The sequence below is a fragment of the Trachemys scripta genome, chromosome 8 (assembly GCF_013100865.1).
Source record: "Trachemys scripta elegans isolate TJP31775 chromosome 8, CAS_Tse_1.0, whole genome shotgun sequence".
NCBI classification, from domain to species: Eukaryota; Metazoa; Chordata; order Testudines; family Emydidae; genus Trachemys; species Trachemys scripta.
Window position 1 is genome coordinate 4,061,765 of NC_048305.1, and position 22,279 is coordinate 4,084,043.

General features: G+C 44.3%; 2 protein-coding genes across 10 annotated transcripts in view; one reads left to right on the forward strand and one right to left on the reverse strand.

Annotated features, from left to right (window-relative positions):
* GEMIN5 (gem nuclear organelle associated protein 5) overlaps positions 1–10,564 on the forward strand; it is a 33,675-nt gene extending 23,111 nt beyond the window's left edge. Inside the window, exons 23-28 of the mRNA XM_034778061.1 lie at positions 1,833–2,043; positions 3,229–3,486; positions 4,489–4,651; positions 5,229–5,787; positions 6,281–6,377; positions 9,858–10,564. Coding sequence (XP_034633952.1) covers positions 1,833–2,043; positions 3,229–3,486; positions 4,489–4,651; positions 5,229–5,787; positions 6,281–6,377; positions 9,858–10,025 — 1,456 coding nt within the window. The 3' untranslated portion in view covers positions 10,026–10,564. The remainder of the gene's footprint in view (positions 1–1,832; positions 2,044–3,228; positions 3,487–4,488; positions 4,652–5,228; positions 5,788–6,280; positions 6,378–9,857) is intronic.
* A 1,366-nt stretch (positions 10,565–11,930) lies between these two features.
* Positions 11,931–21,219, reverse strand: CNOT8 (CCR4-NOT transcription complex subunit 8). Of its 9 annotated transcripts, none has more exons than XM_034778070.1 (7): positions 21,027–21,219; positions 19,308–19,449; positions 17,394–17,587; positions 15,649–15,810; positions 14,646–14,790; positions 13,636–13,746; positions 11,931–13,342 (listed from the first exon to the last, which is right to left on the reverse strand). In XM_034778070.1, the coding sequence occupies exons 2-7, from the start codon at positions 19,422–19,424 to the stop codon at positions 13,208–13,210; spliced, it is 864 nt and encodes a 287-aa protein (XP_034633961.1). In that variant the 5' UTR covers positions 19,425–19,449; positions 21,027–21,219; the 3' UTR covers positions 11,931–13,207. The 9 variants fall into 9 exon arrangements, with proteins under 9 accessions (XP_034633961.1, XP_034633956.1, XP_034633953.1 ...); XM_034778065.1 differs by having other exon boundaries at positions 11,931–13,322; positions 19,308–19,504; positions 21,027–21,216; XM_034778062.1 differs by having other exon boundaries at positions 11,931–13,322; positions 21,027–21,215.
* Positions 21,220–22,279: the final 1,060 nt, after the last annotated feature.

Here is a 22,279-nt window from a genome sequence, read left to right on the forward strand (position 1 = left end):
TGAGAGATAAGGTAGGTGAGGTGATATCTTTTATTGGACCAACTTCTGTTGGTGAAAAAGACAGGCTTTCGAGCTCCGCAGGGCTCTTCTTCAGGTCAGGGAAAAGTACTGGGAGAGTTGCAGCTAAATACAAGGTGGAAGAGATTGTTAAGCATAAGGAGTTAACACATGTTGCAAGAGACCATTCGAAATGAAGTAGGCATTTAACACCTCTGCAGTCATAGGACATAAGTGGGTTACAGACTTGTAACAAGCCATAAATCCAGTATCTCTGTTGAGGCCATGATTTCTGGTGACTGTAATTACACGGCCCTGATTACCTTAGTATCTGAGCACCTCAGTCTGTATCCTCACAATACCCCTTTGAGGTAGGGAAGTGCTGTTACCTCCATTTTACAGATGGGGAACTGAGGCACAGAGACTGAGGCCTGCTATACACTACCGAGTTAAGTCGACGTAAATCGCCTTACTCTGTAAGCGTCTATGCTACAATGTCACTCCCGAAGTCGCCCACTACACTGACCTAATAACTCTATCTCTGTGAGAAGCATAGTGCTTAGGTCGATATAGTTAGGTCAACACAATGTCAGCGTAGACACTGCATTGACTGTTCCCGCAGCCGCTGGTGGCTGACCGCCCGGAGCCCCACGGTTTGGGGCTGGCAGCTCTGGGCAGTCAGTGCCCCTACTGTCCATTAAATCGGTGGAAGTGCTCCTGGTGAGGATGCATACCACTGGCAGAAGGAACATAGGGTAGCCAAGAAAAATCTATTTTTATTACTGCAGTGGTTGTACGTTGACTTAACTTAAGTCGACTTACTTTTGTAGTGTAGACTTGCGTTAAGCGAATTTCATGCAGGATGTCTGTGGTGGAGCAGGGAACTGAACCCAGCTCCCAAGTCCCAGGCGGGCATCCCAACTGCTGGCCATCCTTCCTCCACCTCAGTTGTTTCAAGTTGGATACTCCCAACTGAGGTTCCCAAAGTCAACGATCATTTTTGAAAACTGTTGTCAATCTGTCGGAATAGTTTTACCTCAGCCTGCCAACTTTCTCATTTGATGCTGATGCTGACTTCTGAGTTTAGGTGGTGTTCTGATGTCCACACTTCATAAAGGATGTTGGGAAAATTGGAAAGGGTTCAGAAAAGAGCTACAAGATCTGGAAAAACATGTCTCGTAGCAAAAGACTTCAGAAGCTCAATCTATTTAGTTTATTCAAGAGAAGCTTAAGAGGTGACTTGATATGGCCTACAAGTACCTATGTGAGGAAGAGATTTCTGATACTAGAGGGCTCTTTACCCTAGTAGAAAAAGGCATAACAAGATCCAGTGGTCAAAAGCTGAAACTAGACAAATTCAGACTAGAAATAAGGTGCAAATTTTAAACTATGAAGGTAAATAACCATTGAAACAACTTACCAAGAGACTGGATTCTCCATCACCTGAAGTCTTTAAATCAAGACTGAATGTCTTTTGAAAAGAGATGCTACAGCTTAAATAGGGATGGGCAGGTATAACGTTCCTCCCCCAGAATCTCTTATTTCCGATGCCTGGTGTGCATGCCATCAGTCATTTCACTTCAAAGTATGCAGAGATATCTACAGGTGATGTGACTGCAGGCTTTCCCCTTGGAGTCCTGCACCAGATTAGCTGCCACCTGTCTGCCATAGATCTTTTGAAAAGGGAAGGGAAGGTGAGAAAAGCTCTTGGAATGAAGAAGTGGGGGAGAGAGAGACTACTCCTACAGCGCAGGTTGGGGCTGCTGCAATATGTAGTAGGAAAATGACATCTTAATACTAACCTGCTGCTAATTACTTTTCATCTCCCTCTTTAGTTACCTGGGGGCTGCCTCTCCCTATGATGCAGTTAAAGTGCTAGCAAAAAAAGGGGATGTGGTATCCCTTAAAACGGCTGCAGAGTTGGCTCAAATAGTTGGAGAGAAGGATCTGGCGACAACATTTTCTTTCCGATGTGCTCAGGAGCTGCTATCGGCCAGGAATTGGGTGGGGGCACAGGAGGTCCTTCAGCAGCAGGAAAGCTTATTGGTGAGTTTGCTTCCCCCTATATCAGGGGTGGCCAACCTGAGCCAGAATTTACTTATGTACATTGCCAAAGAGCCACAGTAATACGTCAGCAGCCCCCCATCAGCTCCCGCTCCCAGCTCCTCCCACCCACCGGCAGCCTCGCTGATCAGCGCCTCCCCCTCCCTCCCCCCACCTCCCGATCAGTTGTTTCCTGGTGTGCAGGAGGCTGGGTGTGGTGGGGGAGCGAGGGCACGGGAGGCTCAGGGGAGGGTGCAGGAAGGGGTGGTGTGGGGGCAGGGCCTGTGGCAGAGCCAGGGGCTGAGCAGTGAGCACCCCCCACACATTGGAAAGTTGGCGCCGGTAGCTCCAGCCCCGGAGTCGGTGCCTATATTAACTTCTGAAGAACCACATGTGGCTCCGGAGCCACAGGTTGGCCACCCCTGCCCTATAGCAACAGGCTCCTTCCAGATACAGACCCACTTAGCAACCACTCGCCTTGCATTACAACAGCCTGCAGATATTGCTGTGATCCGGCTGACAACTCCCTTTGGGGTTTTTCCTGACTGAAAAGTTTTGCCCAAGGTTTATTTCTATAGCAGTGTGTGAGTGAGTGAGAGAGAGAGAGACTTTGCAGACATAAGCAAAGGATCCCTGTCATGAGTGGTTTGCAATCCAAGATAGATAGGATATCCCCATGCATACCTAACATGGAGGAGTGGAAGGGAGAGAGATGCCAAAACACATGGAAAGGGAGAACTGGACCCTGGGGGAGCATTTTTGTCTTTTTTTAAATAATGAGTTGCCATTGTTGAATTGTCCCGTGACTTTTTTAAATATACAGCTATGATCCGGTGTTGCAGTGGGGTCACTCTACCTAAGCAGAGGTCAGCAGTGGGAAGAATATGTAGCTCAGTATCTTCCTAAAAGATGCACACTAGCTCAGCCAAGCCTTAATATTGCAATTGGTGGCAAAATTCTCTGGCTTGAGTTCTGGAGGAGGGCCGACTATATGATCATAAGGGTCGTCTTCTGGCCTGTAAATACCATCCCACAGTAGCGCTGCCTGGAGCATGGAGCTAGTGAAACAAGATTTCACTGAACTTACTTGCCAGGGGGGTTTATTCAATCTGCTCTCATATCGTTGAAGGTTTTTCTTTATCCTCAGATTTAGCAACAGTTCAGCACGTTCTTCCATTTCGCTTTCAGGGACAAAGACTAGTTTTCTGCCTTAACGAATTGCTGTGCAAATGCCTTAGCGAAAGGAATCCAACTGAACGGAAAAGCTGCTCTCTGCCCTGTTACCACAGCTGGGTTGTGAGGAACCCGGGCTCTTTCCTGGAGACGGTGAGCGAGGTGTGGCGGACCGTGTTTGGTGTGAATACCACTGAACAAGCCAAGACTGTATTTGAGCAGCTGCACAGTATTGAGTATCCTCCTGCCACCAGCAACACACATCCCAAACAGGTAACTTATCTAGAATCTGTGTGTACTAGCACTTGCACCTCTGAAAGTGGGGACAGGGTGAGGTAATAGACTAGAACCTTGATTTTACAAATGCCGTCTTGCAATCGAGCAGTTATATGAACCATTTTTCCCAAGGTGGGGAGGGAGGGAGGGAAGAATCACCGAATTAAAATTGTCTGTGAAGAAGAAGTCTTCCCGTTCCGGTACCTTCATTGCAGTGGTGTGAAGGGCAAGAAGAAAGTGAGGCAGTGCCCTGTACTGAACCTTATGCAACAGACCTACTGTAATTTTGAGATGTTCCATTTAATAAGTTTTTGATTTTTATGAATTCCACAATCTCCAGTAGGGAAAATAGGGGTTCTACTGTAATGCAAACACAACTTTAACTATAGGACTGGGGTCACAACAGCACTAACCATTCCCTGTGTGGCAGACTGGATTGGCTCCCACGACCAGGTTGATGGTTCAAGACTTTATAAAAAGATGCTAGGAGGGGAAGAGTGCTCTTAGGGCTTGTCTACATTACCCACAAGAGCGTAGGTGAAGTTGCGTAACTTAGATCGATCTCCGCGCCCCCCCCGTGTAGACCAGACCTTAGCGTTGAAGTACTAGATCGGGACCCAGGAGATCTCAGTTCAGTGTCCAGCTCTGCTCGAGACTCCTGGTGTGACTCTGGATGAGTTACTTAACCTTTCCATAGTCCTGTTTCCTCAGCTGTAGAATAGGATGCATGCTTGCCATTGTAAAGCCCATAGTCCTACTTGCCGCTCCAAAGTGCTGTGACCTCCTCAGCTGAAAGAGGATATGTACATTGTAGCAGCACTAAGTGGGGCATATGTTAAGGTTGGCTGGGGTTAAGTGATGCTTTGAGGGACTCTTCTGGGTTCCTTTCACAATGAAAACAACCTGTAAGCTTTGCAAATGGCTGCACTTCTGTTATCCTGAAGACCCCTTCGTGGCTTGCAACAGAACTCTTAACACGGACTCTGCTGCTTTCTCTAGCTCCTGTTCCATATCTCCCACGATCTCACCCTAGCAGTGCTGAGCCATGAGACAGCTTCATGGGATGAGGCAGTGAAGGCTATTCTTGGAGCTGTGACCCGCAGCTATGATGCCGGGAACTTTATTCTTATGCAAGAAATCTGCAATCTCCTCCTTCCCAAAGGTAAACCTCCTCCTTCAGTTTGCTGGCGTTGTGAGCAGCTCTTCAGTGCGGGATCTCCATAAACGCCAGTCCCCTCAGTGGGCTTTGCTAGATCTTAGTAGAGCTCAAAAGAAGGAGACATTCCCATCAGCACATCCACGCTCACACTAGTTAGGCTAAAACATTGTGTGAGGGAGATCGACTCTCCAGCTTCAAGATGTAAACCAACCACTAACTGCCTGGGGTTAGGAAGACATTTCCCTTATGACCCGGTTATTCCATAATTGTCCTCTGCAGGGTTACTTACATCTTCCTCTGAAGCATCTGGCATTGCTGGAGTCGGGATACAGGCTAAATGGACCCCAGGGGTGATCTGCTATAGCAATGCCTATTGTATCATTTAGCTTCCAAACCATTGGAAGTTGTGGGGGTCTCTGTAAATGTTAGGAAGCCGTCCCTATCTGCTCACTGCACTTCAAAGCTAACTCCGCAGCGAATCTGGGCCTTGTGTAGCTTTGCAAAATATGGGCATTGGGCAGTTCTGTGTATTGTTTTGGAGAGACCCTTTTAACACAGCTCTTTTCCAATCCCCTTTCAGGCTGTGATCACCTGAGAGACCATCTGGACAGCACAAACACTCAGAGCATGGCGGCTTACAGAAGTTTAGAGGGCTTTGTGGCTTATGGGCTGCTGTATGATCTATGGTGGAACCTACCCAAGGATTCCCTTGTCTCAGTACAGGCTGTGCCGGATTCTGTGCCATGTCCTAGTGAGCAGACAGCTGTTGACCAGAGCTACCCTACAGCTGTCTCTTCCCCTGAAGAAACTGCTAATCAAACTGAGATGGAAGGAAACCTGCCCAGCGCAGACCATAACAGTAGGACAGAAAGCAACACAACAGCTAGCTTAAGCGATTTGGGAGAGAGGCAGTTGAAATTGAATGGCTATAAAATGCTCCTTTCCGAAGTGCATGCTGCTTTGCAGAGCACCCAGAAGGATGTATCTGAGGTCCAGCAGACGTTGGCAGACATGATCCGCCAGCACCAGCGGAACAACCTCCAGGAAAGCGTAAAAGATGGCGCGCAGGAAAGCAAGATGCATGTGAGCTCCGAGATTGACTCGGATGGGCTGGTGCCCCCAAGCAGCCAGAGCCAGTGGTAGGTTTCAGAACAGCGAGGTGCTGAGTGAGATCAGATTCTGCTTTCTCAGTTTGCAGGTACTCTGGCATCCAGCTTAATTCACTCACTGTACCAGTCCTGAGAAACTAAAATCACTGAAGCTGTTCACAGGCCATTTCAAAAACTTGGACAAATGAGAATTCACGTCCAATGGCAAAGGATTGTCGGAGAGCTCTGAACTGAACTGCCACACTCTTAAGCTTACTGTAGATGAGTAAATGCCCTTAAAATACAAAATGCCTTAATGCTGCCTAGCTTAAGCAATGCATTAAGAGGGCAGGAGAATGGAAAGGGCATGCTAGACAGAAGAATATCTGTCTCTCCATTGGTGCATGATTTGTTTGGCCTGGGTCATTCAAGAGTTGTACGTGGCCATGTTTGGTTTAGTTTACCCGTCTCCCCTGCTTCGAACGTGGGGACAGTACACTTCGGTAAAGCAGTTATTGTAACATATGTTATATTCTCTTGACAGTAAAGAAGCAGCAAAGGAACCAGTTTCCCTGCCTGAGCTGATGAAACAGCTGACCGAGGCAAACCAGAAATTAGCAGAATTTCCAGAGAGTTTAAAGGTAAGGGTTAAAATGGGATAATACAGGTCAATAAGATGACAATCTTTGGTGCTTGCTAATAAGGTAGTTTCTTGGCCAAAGCAAATAGCACTTCAGGTGCTATGCTACTATTGCACTCTGCAGTTCTGCAAGTTAACGGGAAGCAGCAGTCTAGATTTAGGCTTGCTCAAGTGTTTCATCTCTACACTATCTGATATAGGTAGAGGGGCACAGTGCTGCTTTTTGCCTGGATATACTTTTGTGCCACTTTAAAGAGACGAGTACCCCATCACGTCTGGACAGGAGAAACCACTTCACTGCAGTCCAAAAATGAATGATAGACACATGGCAGCTTGCCGTTGGCTCTAGTCACAACACGCACGGTGCATTGAAAGAGTTCGGTTGGTTACAGTCATCATCTCCTTGGTTAGACTGTTTGCACAAAACCTGAGAAAAGTTTCCTAGGCCACACAACATGAGTAGCTTCTCTAGTTTGGTGAGGTGTTGTAGACTGTTGTGATGTAATTTCCTCCTCAAACGTGACTTCTTCAGTATAGTTAGAAGGACTTTGAGAAGTCTTCACATTAGCTGGAACTTCGAACTACACTCCAGTATGAATCTTTCATGTGCTTTTAAAATATTCCTTACTAGTTATGGTGATTATGTAAGAACATAAGACCAGCCATACTGAGTCAGACGAATGGTCTGTCTAGTCCAATATCTTGTCTTTGACAGTGGCCGGTGCCCGATGCTTCAGAGGAAATGAACAGAACAGGGCAATTATCGAGTGATCCATCCCCTGTTGTCCAGCCCCCGCTTCTGGCAGTCAGAGGTTTAGGGACACCCAGAGCTTGGGGTTGTATCCCTGACCATGTTGGCTAATAGCTCTTGGATGGACCAATCCTCCATGAATGTGTTTTTTTTTTTTGTTTTTTTTTTTTTTCCCCCTTTTGAACCCAGTTATACTTCTGACCTTCACAACATCCCCTGGCAAGGTGTTCCAGGGGTTGACTGGACGCTGTGTGAAAAAGTATTTCCTTTTGTTTGTTTTAAACCTGTTGCCTATTGACTTCATTGGGTGACTCCTGGTTCTTGTGTTATGTGAAAGAGTAAATAACACTTACTCACTTTCTCCACACCATTCATAATTTTAAGACCTCTATCGTATCCCCCCATATTTGTCTTTTATTAAGATGAACAGTCCTAGTCTTTTTAATCTCTCCTCACATGGAAGCTGATCCCTACCCCTGATCTTTTTTGTTGCCCTTCTCTGTACTTTTCCCAATTCTAATATATCTATTTTCAGATGGGGTGATCAGAACTACATGCAGTACTCAAGGTGTGAACATACCATGAATTTATATGGAGGCATGATGTTTTTTGTCTTATTATCTATCCCCTTCCTAATGGTTCCTAACATTCCGTTATCTTTTTTGACTGCCACTGCACATTGAGCAGATGGTTTCAGAGAACTATCCACGATGACTCCAAGATCTCTTTCTTGAGTGGTAACAGCTAATGTACGCCTCATCGTTTTGTATGTATAGTTGGGATGATGTTTTCCAATGTGCATTACTTTGCATTTAGCAACACTGAATTTCATCTGCTGTTTTGTCACCCAGTTTTGTGAGATCCTTTTTTAAGTCTTTGCAGTCAGCTTTGGACTTAACTATCTTGAGTAATTTTGTTTCATCTGCAAACTTTGCTACCTCACTGTTTACCCCTTTTTCCAGACCATTTCTGAGTATGCTGGACAGCACTGGTCCCAGTTGAGATCCTTCAGGGACCCTACTCTTTACCTCCCTCCACTGTAGAACTGATAATTTATTCCTACCCATTGTTTCTTATCTTTTTAATCAGTTTCTGATCCATTGAGAGGACCTTCCTCTCATCCCATGACTGCTTATTTTGCTTAAGAGCCTTTGGTGACGGACCTTGTCAAAGGCTTTTTGGAAGTCCAGGTACACTATATCTACTGGCTCACATTTGTCCATGTTTGTTGACACCCTCAAAGAATTCTAATAGACTGATGAGGCATGATTTCCCTTTACAAAAGCCGTGCTGATACCGTGTTCATCTAGGCGTCCGATAATTCTGTTCTCTTCTGTAGTTTCAACCAGTTTGCCTGGTACTGAAGTTAGGCTTACCGGCCTGTGATTGCCTTTGGAGCCTTTTTAAAAAAAATTAGCACTACGTTAGCTATCTGCCAGTCACCTGGCACAGAGGCTGATTTGAGCTATGCTCTTACTATTCAACCAAGGAATTTCTACCCATATAGATTCTATGGTACTACTTGATTTTTACTGTATTTGACTCTTTCACAGATAGTACCACTTCCCCATGAGCAAAACCTATTCTCATTCCTGTATATTTGGTACCCTGGTATTACCATGTCCTACTAATCATCATCATTCTACCCCGTTTCTGTGACGCCTATTATATCAATAGCTTCATTTAATACAAAGAACTTGTTCACCCATCTTTGTATTTAGACTTCTTGCATTTGTAGACAAGCACTTATAAAATTTGTCAATAGTCTGCCTTCATTTGATGTAATTGAACGGAACTCTTTCATTTGATTGTTCCTCTTAGCTCCTACCTGTACTTCTATCAGCATCTGTCCTCTCTGCTTTTGTAGGATAGAAAGTATCCTCCTTAATAAATCCTCCCCTAAGGGATGTGTCTGTCTTCCACACCTGTGAGCTTTCTCCTACTCTTTAGTTTCAAAACTCCTCTGACCTTTTTAATTTTACATGCCAGCACTCTGGTTCTGTTTTGGTTAGGTGGAACCCATCCTTTCCATCTAGACTCCTCCGTTCCCAATAAACCTAAATCCCTCCTCCGAACACCATCATCTCATCCATGCCCTGAAACCCTGCAGTTCTGCCTATCTAACTGGATGCATTTCAGAGAATGCTACCATGGAGCTCCTGGTCTTCAATCTCTTACCTAACAGCAGCCTCGAGGACCTCTCTCTCCAACCTTTGCCCAATGTCACTGGTTCCTACATGTATCCTGTACCAGTGGCTCCTCCCCAGCACTACACAAGTCTGTATAGATGTCTCTGAGGTCCGCACCTTTGCACCTGGCAGGCAATTCACCATGTGTAAATAAACGCTTCTTACTAGCTCAGCAATAACAGCTGAAATTAGATGATTATTTAATGTGATATTTAAAAAAAAAAAAATCAATATAAACCCATGTGTGCTTGTCCTCATGTCCTACCCTTCTGGATTCTGCAGTGAAAGTAGAAGGTGGCCGTTCTGATCCTGAATACAAGCTCAAGAAGGAGAAAATAAACTTGGCTAAACACAAATATATTCTGTACTAGAAAAGGGAATGCATTAATCTGCAGCAAAAGATTTGCTTTTCCTAAGTGCTCTTCCACTTTGTGCCACTGTCAGCAATATTTCCACAGATGGTTTCCCTCTCCCTGAATTACTTTACATGCTAGTACCCCCTTGTTTAAAGAGCAGATAACATCTATGGTTCTCTTTGCAGGTCTTCCCTTTCCCAGATGTGCTGGAGTGTGGCCTTGTGCTACTTCACATTGGATCCCAGTGCCCCACAGAGCTGAGTCCAGAACTGCAGCAACAGGCCTTGGACCTGGTTAGGAAATACAGCAGAGCTAAAGTTTATGAAAAAATCTGCAGAAAGTTCTTAACGTGAAGTTATATTCAAGCCCGGGCAGCCTGAGTTACCAGCAGCTGCTCCAAGCCAGGGCTGTACTGTTCATTTTGAAGTGAAGAACTCTCTGTCTCTCTCTCTGTGGTCACCATACTTTGGAGGATATTTTGTTCTAGAAAATGGAGTACCAAAAATCAAGCTTATATACAGACTCCTACTGACTGTCAGTTACTAATGGCCCCTTACAGCTCCATAATTGATACTGTGCTTGTAAAACTGGAAAGCTGCCCTTTGCCTTTAATATATACATCTTGTCTAAATTAGCTTTTTAAAAACTTTGGGGAAGGGAAATTATGCCAGAGAAGCCCTTGAATTTACATACACATTTGTAACCAAATTAGACAGCTACATCCACACTTTGGCAGTAAAAAGTTGTAGTTGCCATCTAATTAAAGAGCAGTAACTTGATTTAATTTTAAGCAACTTACTACTTAACCCAGTTTGTCTTGGGCACATGAGTTTTTTTGGCAAGGGGAGGCAAAGTGTTTTGCTTCCTCTTTAAATAAAAGTCTTACATTTTGCGCTTTGAATTTAATTTGAAAGATGGGTGGGGAGAAAGAAACTGGAGGTTATTTTTTGAAGGGTATTAGTATTAAGTTGACAGTCAGGTTTTATTCCCATTAGGTTCAGTTCTGTCAAACAAGAAATTTTTCCTGACTAAATGAAGTTTCCATGTTCATCTTAGGGGAAGGTAGGAGTGGCAACCTTTTATGAATATTTGCTGAAGAGGAAAGTAGGTTCCTCCTGTTGCTACATTGATGGTATATTTGGCCCTAACAGTAGTTCAGGTGGGATGTAAAAATCAAGGCCTTTGGTATGTGTTAGAGGTGAGATGAGTAACTGTTGACCCTTAATATTTCATGTACAGCTAGCCTCAGGATTCACATAAGGCTTTGCTTGTTTTAATTTGAAATGTCAGTTCTTCCCTTGAAGCCCAGACGTTTGCCATCACAAAAAGCTGAGATGCAGCTCAAGGAACCCCTGTACCTGAGACCAGCGAGTGTTCAGAGGGATGGATTTACATACATGCTGCAGCTAGGGCAAGGAAATTCCAGATGAGTAAAGCTGGAGCACTTGTTGTGGTCCAACATGTAAACTTGACTTGATAGAAGGGAAGGTATTAAAGCGGCTATGGCAGAGCAGAGATAGGTAACAGTCTATTCATTATACTAAGGAAAAGACCATTTGTAGAACCGAAGTCCCAAATATTGGTCTGATGAACCCTTGTTCGTGGTGGTCTATGGAGAACTCAGTAACCCTAGAATCATGGTGCTTGTGTGCAAAGCAAGATGCCTGGAATCCAGAAGAGGGAGCTATTGCTCCATGAGGAAGTCCTCTTCACCCTCTGCCAAGGCAGGCATAGCTGTGCCTGGAGGAAGCTTCTACCCTCACCCTAAGACAAAGATATAAGGGAAACAGTCAGCTTCCATCGCCAACTGGCCTTACATGCTGGCAAGGATCCAAGAGAACACAGCATAGGAAACCTCTGCTCTGTTTCTCACCTCAATCCACCTGGGAACCAACAGCCAAACTACTTCAGCTGCCATTAACCAGTATTTAGGGCTGGGGTACAGCTACCCTCTAATCTTGTGTTCATTCCCCTTTCTGAACCGCAGAACCTCCCACATTCATTGCAGCCACTATAATATGTCCCAAGATATAACAACTAGCCTCCTGAAGTTGGTTAATGGGTATCCCACAACTGGCAACGTGCAGCAGGTAAAGATCCATTAATTATTGGATGAAGCACAGTTGTGTTAGTCTGCCTGGTCAGTGCTGCCATGCTCATATCCTGCTGCATTTACCTGTAGAGAATTTGGAAAAGTTAATGTAGAACTTCATGAGGTACTTGGTATTAAAATTAACTAGAAAAGATCAAGACCTATAACTGGTTTAAAAAAAAAATCTTTATTTTACAAAATTAAAAACATCAATAGTATTTACACGCATTTTAAATACCAGCTTATCACTTTTAATCATTGCAAAAAAACAAGAATTTTTATAAGCTTGTTAAAATGCAAGACTCAGAAATAGTTTTAATTTGCTCTGGACAAAAGTTTTGGGTTTTCTTTTAAACATATTTCCAAGCTGTTCAAAAATATAAGCGTGTACTTTTAGAATATCTAATTTTTTAAAAAGACAATTGTGAGCGTCCCACTCTTGGGATATTATCTCTATAAAAGGGAAATCCAGTTGCTTTGCCAGGCTGTTAAATCACTAAAATATAAAACTAGGGCCACTTTTTACACATTTATGCACCTACTAAACTTGGTCATGCTCTAATGAAAAGGGTAAAATCTTCCACATTATCACGTAATACCAAGTAGCTGAAGTCAACATCAATTTTGGTCCAAACTGTTACAAATCTCTTCTAGGAAAGGCAAACTTCTAGGCCATTTAAACAATTGCAGAACAGTTTATTGTATTAATACCTATGAGAAGATAGATGAGTCTTACAGGTGTGACACACCTCTCTGGCCCAACAGTCCTAAAGAAAGTGGGAAATTGTACTGAATTAGGAGCTACAAAGGTGGTTGCCTCAGCTCCAAGTATACCATGTCTGACAGTTACCAAGACAGATCTATTTGAATGTTTCAGCTCCAGAAAAAGTCTGACATTATCCTGTCCCAAAACTCTGCCATGAACGAGTGGGTCGTTTCTACAGAATACGCAAAGATAAAAACAAGCAAAGGATGAGAAGCAGATGTCATCCTTACAGCCAACAAAAAAATTTAAAATAAGCGTCTTAAAGCACAATCTGCAAATGCGTTTGACTCTCTGATTCCACTGGCATTTCAGAACCTTAATTCTGCTGAACGTTCTGGAGTAAAGTCTTCCTTGCAGATTCAGTATATTTTAAAAGGAAGAAAACAGAGGTATATACATTAATTGTGTCTCTCTTGTCCTTGGTACTAAAAAGATGGCAAGTCACCGCTGCTGCCATTGTTATAAACTCCCTTCTTCTAAGTTTGAACCGAAACGAGGAGCATCTTTTGTCTTCAGCAAATCTCTAGTCCTCATGCCAAATGCATACTGTTGGACGTCATTTGTATGAGAGAGACTGCTGGAAACAGTTTAGGACTGCAGCTGCCACTCTGGGACCATATCTTGCCGAGTGGTACCCAGTTATCACTGCTGCAAGTTGTTGATAATAGCCAAGATGCTCATCTTCTCTTGGGCTGTGTCCACATCCTCATTCTGTTTCTGTGCCACTCCTGTGCCAAGGCCATATAACCGCCCACAGTACTTTGCATCATCAATCGTGTCCTCAAAGAACAACTGGAGGGGAAAAAAATTCTCTATTTTTTTTTTATAGTGCCTTTGACCCCAAAGTACAGCTCTGTTTAAATGCCACCCTCCACCCCAGAAGTGGCTACAATCAACAAACCCATGGGGAGGAGGGGATGGGTGGAGAAGAAATTTTTGCTAACATTACCGAGTTTCATGACTGCTAGTCTAAGCCCTAAAGGGCTGACAATAAGGATCCAAAAATGAAAAGGCCAGGGAGTGCATGCAGGGGAGGGAAAAGTCAGGCCATAAACTATGTCCCCCTCATCTTGCTGTTGGAAGGAGAAGAGGGACCCAGGGATACCTCTTTCATTCGGAAGAATGCCATTCCTGTGAGCAGAGAGTCTGATCCTGCCTGATGCTGTCGTCCAATTCGTTGCAAATCCAGCTGATCTGCAACTTCTTGAAGGCCTCCCTAGAATGAGAGAAAAAAAAAACTGATTTAATAACCTGGAATCGCTCCCCTCCCAGTGCTGCCACATACCATGCTTCCGCTAGACATGAAGGTTAATGGCTGCCTTTAGAGTTAATCACAGCTGATGTGCCAGTATTGATTAAAAAAAACAAAAGAGCCTGAACTGAGTGACAAATGCTAGGTCATCTGAGCACTGGAACGGCTGAGTTCTCAGTTCAATATCATAGAAAGAGATTTGAAGATGAATAGGCCCATAGGTGCTAAATATTAAAAAACTTAGCAAACATTAATACAACCTCAATGCAGCTGGGAAGTAGGTGCATGTTCTTCCTATTTTGCAGACAAGGGAAGTGAGGCAGAGAAAGAGGTTAAATACTTGCCTAAAGCCACATTGTCAGAATTGGGATGAGAACGTGGGTATTCCAGTGCTCAGATGACATACCACAGGAAACAACAACTCAGCTCTGGGGAAGGGAAAAACTCTGGGACTGGAAGTTGATGAACAGATTTCAGCTTTTAGCAGTTATCCAAGTCACACAGTAATTCATTTGAAAGGAAAATGCTGATCCACATCTTTTCAGAGAGAGGACAAGTATGCCCAGGCTCAGCAGGCTTCAGAAATAAATACCCTATGAATCCTGTGAACTATTCCCTAATTGATTAGTCAAAAGAGCAGAGGAGGCAGAACAAAGCTTTCGGTCGTATGTACACAGTGCCATTACATGGCTACACGTAGCTACAGCCAGAGGAATTACCCCTCACCACCAAATTTTAAAATACTGTACATCTGCAACCAACCCCTATTTTGGCTTATTACACACTTATGTATAGAATGTTATAAACAAGGCAAATCCCAATACGTTCTTAGCTCAACACAGTTACTGACAAGAACTAAATACCTTAAGGTTTTTGCAGCTCTTCATTAGGTATTTGACATCATAGATGGATGGGAAGAAGAGGTTCAAGATATGGAAGAACTCGTGTTCCTCCTCTGGAAGCCTGGAGTCAGTCAGCAGTTTCACCATGTAGCCAAAGTCATAGCCACTGAGACAGAATTGTGCAAAATCTGGTAAGCCAGCAGCAGCCACAACCAAAAGCAATATCCCCTTCCTCACAGTGATGGCTCTCTACTGTATATCATTCAGACCACAGTGATAGCTCTCTACTGCATATAATTCAGACATTAACATCTAAGGGACTTATAAAACTTTACTCACTTCCCTAAGTGGGAGCATAGGGCTTACCTCAACCACCTACCTCAAGGTAGGACCTCCTACCACTTGCCTTGTCTATGCTAGTGTAAACTTGGCCTCAGTGGCTGGAGCAATGTGCAATAGGTAAGTTAAGAAGGCATAAAGCCTAGGGTCCCATGCCTTTCATCCTCACCTCCAGGAGTGATACCTGGGTGAGCGAAAGATGAGAAAGTGCCTGTGCACTTAAGTAGTTCAAGAGGCCAACTACAAGAGGGGCAATTCAGCTACACAGACCTCTTCCTCTGTCCAGTAAACTTACATACTACTGATGCTCATAAAAGGGAGAAAGCAGCACTATGGTAGGGTCAGAAAAAACAAACCCTTTAGTTTACAATGCACATGAGTTGGGAGTTTAATAAGCTGTTCCTTATTTTTTTATTTCAGTTTTCTGGTAATTACTCCTGCTTTCAAAGGGGAAAGTTTTAAAAGTCTAGGGCAAAGGAAGTTCCAACACCAGATAAGCTGGATCGGAACAGTTTGTACTTTACATAGCTGAAAAACTGAAACTAGAGAGTTATAAATTCATCTCCTTAAAATCTGTGTTTTATTCATTAAGATCAAAGGTGGGAGTGAATCTGACAAGATTATTCATTTTGCTGCTTCAATATTCTCTGACAAGCAACGCACTTTCAATTCCTCTTGCACCAACCTGTGAAATGAGAGCCATTTCACATTGTCGCAGAGGACCACCCCTGAGGTCATGAGCAACTCTGCAAAGTGCAAGGTATCGATCCCGTCATCCTCATGCTTCTGGAACTGCAGCCCAGAGTTTGCAAGGAGGTCTATGGAATCCTGGGAGTACATGTCCTCCCTAAAAGAGAAAGGCAGCTTTGCATTAGATGTGCTGATCTGGCAGGCTCATAGCTGATTCTGCAAATACTTCAGTTCAAAACACTAGTACGGTGACTGACCATGGCATCACTGGATTGTTTTTTATGTCTCAGTGAACTTCATATCAATTCAGATTACAGGTAAAAGTGTTCTCTAAACTGCTGGTGCTGCAATTGTAACCATATTTCTGGCTTATGCAACACCAGCAATAGCGATTCTGCAATTGTAACTTGGTTATTAATTCCACTGCTGATGTCCAAGACAGAAGAACCCATCTTTACTATGTTGGCTGACAATTTCTGAGCATTGTTGCCTCTGCTAGCTAGCAGAAGCAAAACAGACTTATTGTCACAGAAGTGAGCAGATGTGGCTCAAATACGGTCAGCAGAGTTGAGAGTAAAGGCCATTGCACATCTCTGCATGTATTACTTTCCTTCATTTCCAATGCCATTTGAGAAATCAAATTGTATTTTTTCCACTCCTAATTATTGACTATTCTGTGGCTTCCCAAACAGGACTAGGAAGAGGGAGAAGGGATGTATCACATAGAGCTTGGCAGGAACAGGATTTTCTGTTTCACAAGTTAATTTTTTTCCCATTCTGAAACAATGAGAATAAAGATTTTGAAGTTTCCCACAAGATGAAATCTCAAAACAAATTTGTTTTGGGTCAATCAAAATGTTTCATTGGTATTGACATTTTTAATTTTAAAAATTGATAATATTAAAGAAATATCAAAACAAAAAGCAGTTTAAAAAAAATACTGAAACATTCCATTCCAAAAGTGACAGACCAGAACATTTTGACATTGAGAGGCTGTCTGTTTTGTTCAAAATTAAATTTTGTTGGAATTGATACATTTCCGCAAAATGTTTAGCTTTCGACAAAGTGCCATTTTCTGACAGTAAAACACTGTCACAAAATTTCCAGCCAATTCTACTAATGTGCACACCCACCCTTTCTTTATGGCAAGATGTGAAAGGGTCCTGAAACTTATTTCTGCTGTTACATGGAGTCATGATATGGAGAAGATTGAGAATCACTACCCTGTTCTATTTGACAAGATTAGTGCTGCTGGACAGCTAATGGAATTTGGTTAATATTCTTGGCTTAGGTCATAACTTGTGCTCCAGCACAGCTCTGGGAAAAGGCATAGATTTTAAGTGTCGCAGAATCAGAAGACAGCAGATCTGTTATTTCTGGACAACGGAGATGGAGTTTACAGAAAATCATAACCTGGAAGAGTCTTTCAGGTTCCAAAAAGCAAATGTAAGGTACCTCAAGGTTTGGAACTAAACTATCTGGCGGTACCGTCAAGCAAACAACATGTTATGAAGCTCGGATCAAGAGCAATATTTTAACTAGGCTTTGACTTTTGAGTATTACAACATCTTCCATGGTGTCAGAAAGGCTCACAACTTAGTCCTTTTGTGCTGAGATCTGAATTTTCCTGGTGCAGCCTCGATTGCTGGCAATGGACACGCTGAAACATGCTGTCGCCAGGTAGAAGTATAATGGGAAGAGCGGGGAGTAGTGGATTGTTCTCTGACTCAGAAGACTTACGTAAGGTTGAATTTGAAGTTAAACTGCCAGGTGTTGATCCCAGAAGGATATTCCCCCTTCTCATTTGTGAAAGTTAGGCCCAGCTGGATGATTTTCAGAAGATCAACATTACACCGAAGAAGTTGATACTGATAATCTATGGAGCTGCGGAATTCACCAATTGGCCTTACTACGACTCCTGGAAACTCTGTATCCTAGGAAAGGAGCATGAAAAGTTAAACCTTGCTATAGTAGCAAGTTGCACATTCAGTCTGACACTAGCAGCTCTCAATGCTAAACTTCCCACCCTTTTTTATATTTATTTATATATATGTGTGTGTGTGTGTATATATATACAAAATTACAGTATTTGCTTTATCAGCTTTTTCTCAATGCTGTTTACTACACAACCTTAAACCGCTATACAGCAACCACGAAATCCATACTTGGCCCCCTTAGCAATACAGATGCAGTACAGTGGACAGGAAGGAACAGTGGTTATTTGCTGTGTGATCTCCCATGCTGTGGCAGATCATCATTGCTTCTGGGAGACACTACTACTACAACACCACACCCCAGGTGCCCTAAACTGATAAAAAACTTCTGCATGAACAAAATGTAAAGAAAGAGGGACATTAATAATGGAGAAAATATATGAAAAACAGTTTATCTGGCCAGTAATGTTTGTGTGTTCTCTACTATTATTTCAGATTTGTGGGGTAAATTCCACCCACAGATATGCTCATGCATCTTCTATAGTCTAATTTAATGGGAAATGCAAGTGTATACAACAATTCAACCTTAAGTATTTGACAGTCTCTTCCACAGCCCAACATCTTCTTTCTGCCTGATTCTACATCAATCATGCATGTGACACACCAGTTTGGCCATGGAATTGTCAAGTAAATTCAACTTACATTTCAACTTTGAAAGCTCAAAAAGGAAAAGGTTATAGATGGGAAAGGAGGAAGCTCCTGCTTCAGCACCTTTACGATCCATCCACAGGTGTGTGCATTTCAGTGGTGATGGAACTGATTCATATTTACACACTTGCATAGTGGGTGCCCATTAAAAATTGTCTCTTTTCTGTACCACAGCATATACGGAGCTCTCTACCTTCAAAAGGCAAATATGGCTATTGATGCTAAGTGTGCATTCGTAAAGAAATTTGGATACCTTGAGGTTTAGAGATGCTATGTGAAGATAAAGGGATTTTTTTTTTGTAAATACTGTAACTATGACATATGTCATGAAGTAAAACATACAGCTTTATGGGTTGTTGTTTTTTTTTTTTTAAGGTCTGAAAGTTCTCCCTACAAAACTCCCCTCCTGAAACTGTTTCTCAACAAGATTCTTGGACCTTTTAAACAAATTTATCTGAATAAGTCAACATGAGATTCAAGCCCAAATCATTTTCTTTCCTATAAGGGAGCAGTACCTGGCCATTATAAAAGGCGAGCAATCCTATTAGCTAACAAGTTGTGACTTGTGCGCCTGTTGCCATATACCAGCATGAAGCCAATATGAACTAGCCCTTCAAAAGAAAAATATGCTAGCTACATTAAACAGCTTATAACCAACTAGGCATCTTAATTATTTTTAAAATCTATTATATGAACAAAATACCACATTCCTACTTGTTAAGCATTAACACATCTCAGCTGCTCAATGTGGCCTCAAGCCTCACTGTATACTTGTGTGATTTCACAGAGAATCTACATAAACGCTAAGCAAGATATTGAAGGAAGACCATATATTAAAAATAATCAAGTAACATTTTAAATGCCAAGCAGCTTTCCAACTGTTCCCCCACTTACTATTCATCTTAAATTGACCTTAGAATACACTTCTATTTACATACAAGCAATCAAGCTACCCGCATTGAAATTCCTCAGTTTAGTAAGGTAGGTGATCATTGAAGTACAGCATATTTACCATTGCGATGTAGCTGTAGCTGAGAACTATTTCTCGAATTTTCCTCATTTCTTCTTCCAGATTGTTTGCCCATACTTCACAGATAACCTGACTGTTCTCCACAATTGCTGCTGGCATCTTGCAGGAATTGGAGTAGAAACACCTGATGTCAAAGTTGGATGGTAAGTAGGAGAGTGTAGAACTGCAAGTTGTGTAATCTAATCAGCACAGTGCAGTAAGCACACACAAACGTGTTACTTTATATTAATACATCTTGACAAATCAGATCACAATGACAGACAGTAAGTTAGAATGGCATGTTCTTGGTTTGGGGTATCAGCTTCAGCTGGCATATTTGAGTTATTAAACTAAATTCTTTCCTGCTTTTAGAATATTCTTGCAATATGCAGTAAGAGCAAAAACAAAACCTGTTTTAAACTGGCAGAAGATATCCAGGACTACTAAATCCAATTGATACAAGCCAGTGTCTCTCCTTTTTTAGGTCTGCTCTCCAAATGTAAGGCCTATTTCTACAAGCCTAAAGGGACCTAATACCTTAATTTTGTACAGCTTTTGCAACAGTGTTGTTCTGTTACCGCTAGAAAGTAAGAGTAAATAGCTCCCTACTACACTGTTATTGAAAGATGTGTGCTGCTCTCTGTTTCAATTCCCCAAGGCCTGTTCTACAAAGATTTTGTAGAAGTTTAACTATTCCAGTAAGGAGTGAGCTTTTACAACCCCTAGTGTGGACAGTTACAACAGTAAAAGTTATTCTGATACGTTTATGGGAATAAACACATTGGTATAACTGCACTCATTAGGGGATTGTGCTGATAGTTACAGCAGTATGAAAACCACGTGTAGACAAGCACCAAGATTATAGCAAGTCACAACATGCAAGGCATCTGGAGTTATTTACAGAAGCGGCAGTGCCACTAAAACAGTCCACCAAAAACTTTGTGAAAGCACGTGCTGATCAATATTGTTTTACCTGCCAAGGAATTAAACTTTTGTTAAGTTTAATATTACCAAGGTCGGCCTTTTGGTTCTTGCCAACTCTAGTTTTCCCAGAATGGCCTTACGGCCATGGCAGAGAGCAGAGGAAACACGCCACCCTTGAGATTACGCTGTTACCATCTTTGGCTTTTGGGCAGCCGATCAGAGAGGCGATACTATCTGTGGGCAGGTCTCCCTGTACAGGGCATAGCTGCTGGCCGCCTCAGCCAAGCCTCCAAGGATTTGTGGGCAGCCCAGGGATGGGGGGCAGAGCCCAAGGGGAAGTTTGCACCTACTGCTTCCGGTGCAATCTGCCACCCGGCCTATGTTTACCGCCCCGAGCTGCTCCCGTTCCCGAGGACGAGGGCAGGCCGGGGATCCGGGACAAGGCCTCCCCCGGACTATCGAGCGGGAGACTGTCTCACGCAGGGACCCATCGATCCCCTGGAAGAAGGGGGGCTACCTCAGGCCACGGGAGCGCAGCGACACTGCCCCCAAGGACCTGCCACGGTGTGTCCAAGGGGGGAAGTTACAGGTCTCAGTCACAACGAACGGGAATAGAAAAGGCCCCGAAATAATCCAGCGGCGCCTTTCCCCAGCGAATGTCCCTCCCCGGCACCCGTCGCTAGCCGTGAGGGGCAATGGCGGGGGGGGCTCTGCTCCCCACTGCAGCCTCTCCTCCCCCTCCCCCCATCCCTCAGCTCCCTTCAGGGGGCGTCTCCCGGGGCCTCCCCCCCACGGCACCTGCTCTCTCCGCCCGGGCCGTCTCCTCACCGGCGCACAGCCAGAGAGCGCGGGCTGGGGAGGGGAAGCTAGGCCCTGAGCCGCCACTTCCCGCCGGCCGCTCTAGCCTGGCCCTCGGCCTATACTCGTCTGCTCCTGCCCTTCCCCGCCACGGGCGGGCTGGCGGACCTCGCCTGCGCAACCAGCGCCCGCCGCGTCAGCACGTCTCGCGAGAGTGGAGGCTGTGCGCGCGCGGGGGGAGAGGGGGGCGCGAGGAAGGAGGCACGCCGCCCAACTGTCCGTGCGCAGCGCTCGTTCCAACGGCGCGAGCGCCGTGAGGCGATTGACGCAAGGGAGTGACGGGGAGCGGAGCGTCTTGTTCGAAGTGCGCATGCGCAAGGAGGGGGGGGGGGAAGCTTCCCCTACCTTCGGGTAGCCTCTTCCCTCGCTGGGGCTGGTCCCGGGGCTCCTCCTGGGCCTTCCCCCCAGCGGGGGGGGCGCGCGCGTGCCCTAGGCGGGGGGGAGGGGTTAATAGGGGGGCTCCTGGCCGGCCGGGGGAGGCCACGGGGCCCGACCCGGATCCCAGGGCCCTGCCTCACAGCTTCCAGCTGGGACCCAGGGCCCTATACAGAGCATAGGAACGGCCATGTTGGGTCAGACCAAGGGTCCATCTCGCCCAGTATCCTGTCTGCTGACAGTGGCCCATGCCAAGTGCCCCAGAGGGACTGAACAGAACAGGGAAGCATCAAGTGATCCATCCCCTGTCGCCCATTCCCAGCCTCTGACAAACAGAGGCTAGGGACACCATCTCTGCCCATCCTGGCTAACAGCCATTGATGGACCGATCCTCCATGAACTTACCTAGTTCTTTTTTGAGCCCTGTTATGGTCTTGGCCTTCACAACATCTTCTGGCAAGGAGTTCCACAGGTTGACTGTGTATTATGTGGAAAAAAAAACTTCCTTTGCCTAGAATATCAGGGTTGGAAGGGACTTTAGGAGGTCATCTAGTCTAATCCCCTCCTCAAAGCAGGACCAATTCCCAGTTTCCTAAATAGCTCCCTTGAGGATTGAACTCATAACCCTGGGTTTAGCAGGCCAATACTCAAACCATTGAGCTATCCCTCCCCCACCTTTTAAACCTGCTGCCTATTAATTTCATTTGGTGACTCCTAGTTCTTGTGTTATAAGGCGTAAATAGCACTTCCTTATTTACTTTCTACACACCAGGCATGATTTCATAGACCTCTATCATATCCCCTCTTAGTCGTCTCTT

Bases quoted from the DNA above. Each gene is read 5' to 3' on its own strand.
- CNOT8 (XM_034778065.1), bottom strand. From the start codon at position 19,424: ATGCCAGCAGCAATTGTGGAGAACAGTCAGGTTATCTGTGAAGTATGG. The intron at 17,588-19,307 runs GTAAATATGCTG...CTCCTTTCCTAG, and splicing joins GCTACAGCTACATCGCAATG to GATACAGAGTTTCCAGGAGT. The intron at 13,323-13,635 runs GTATCCCTGGGT...TTTCCCCTCCAG, and splicing joins CATTCTTCCGAATGAAAGAG to TTGTTCTTTGAGGACACGAT.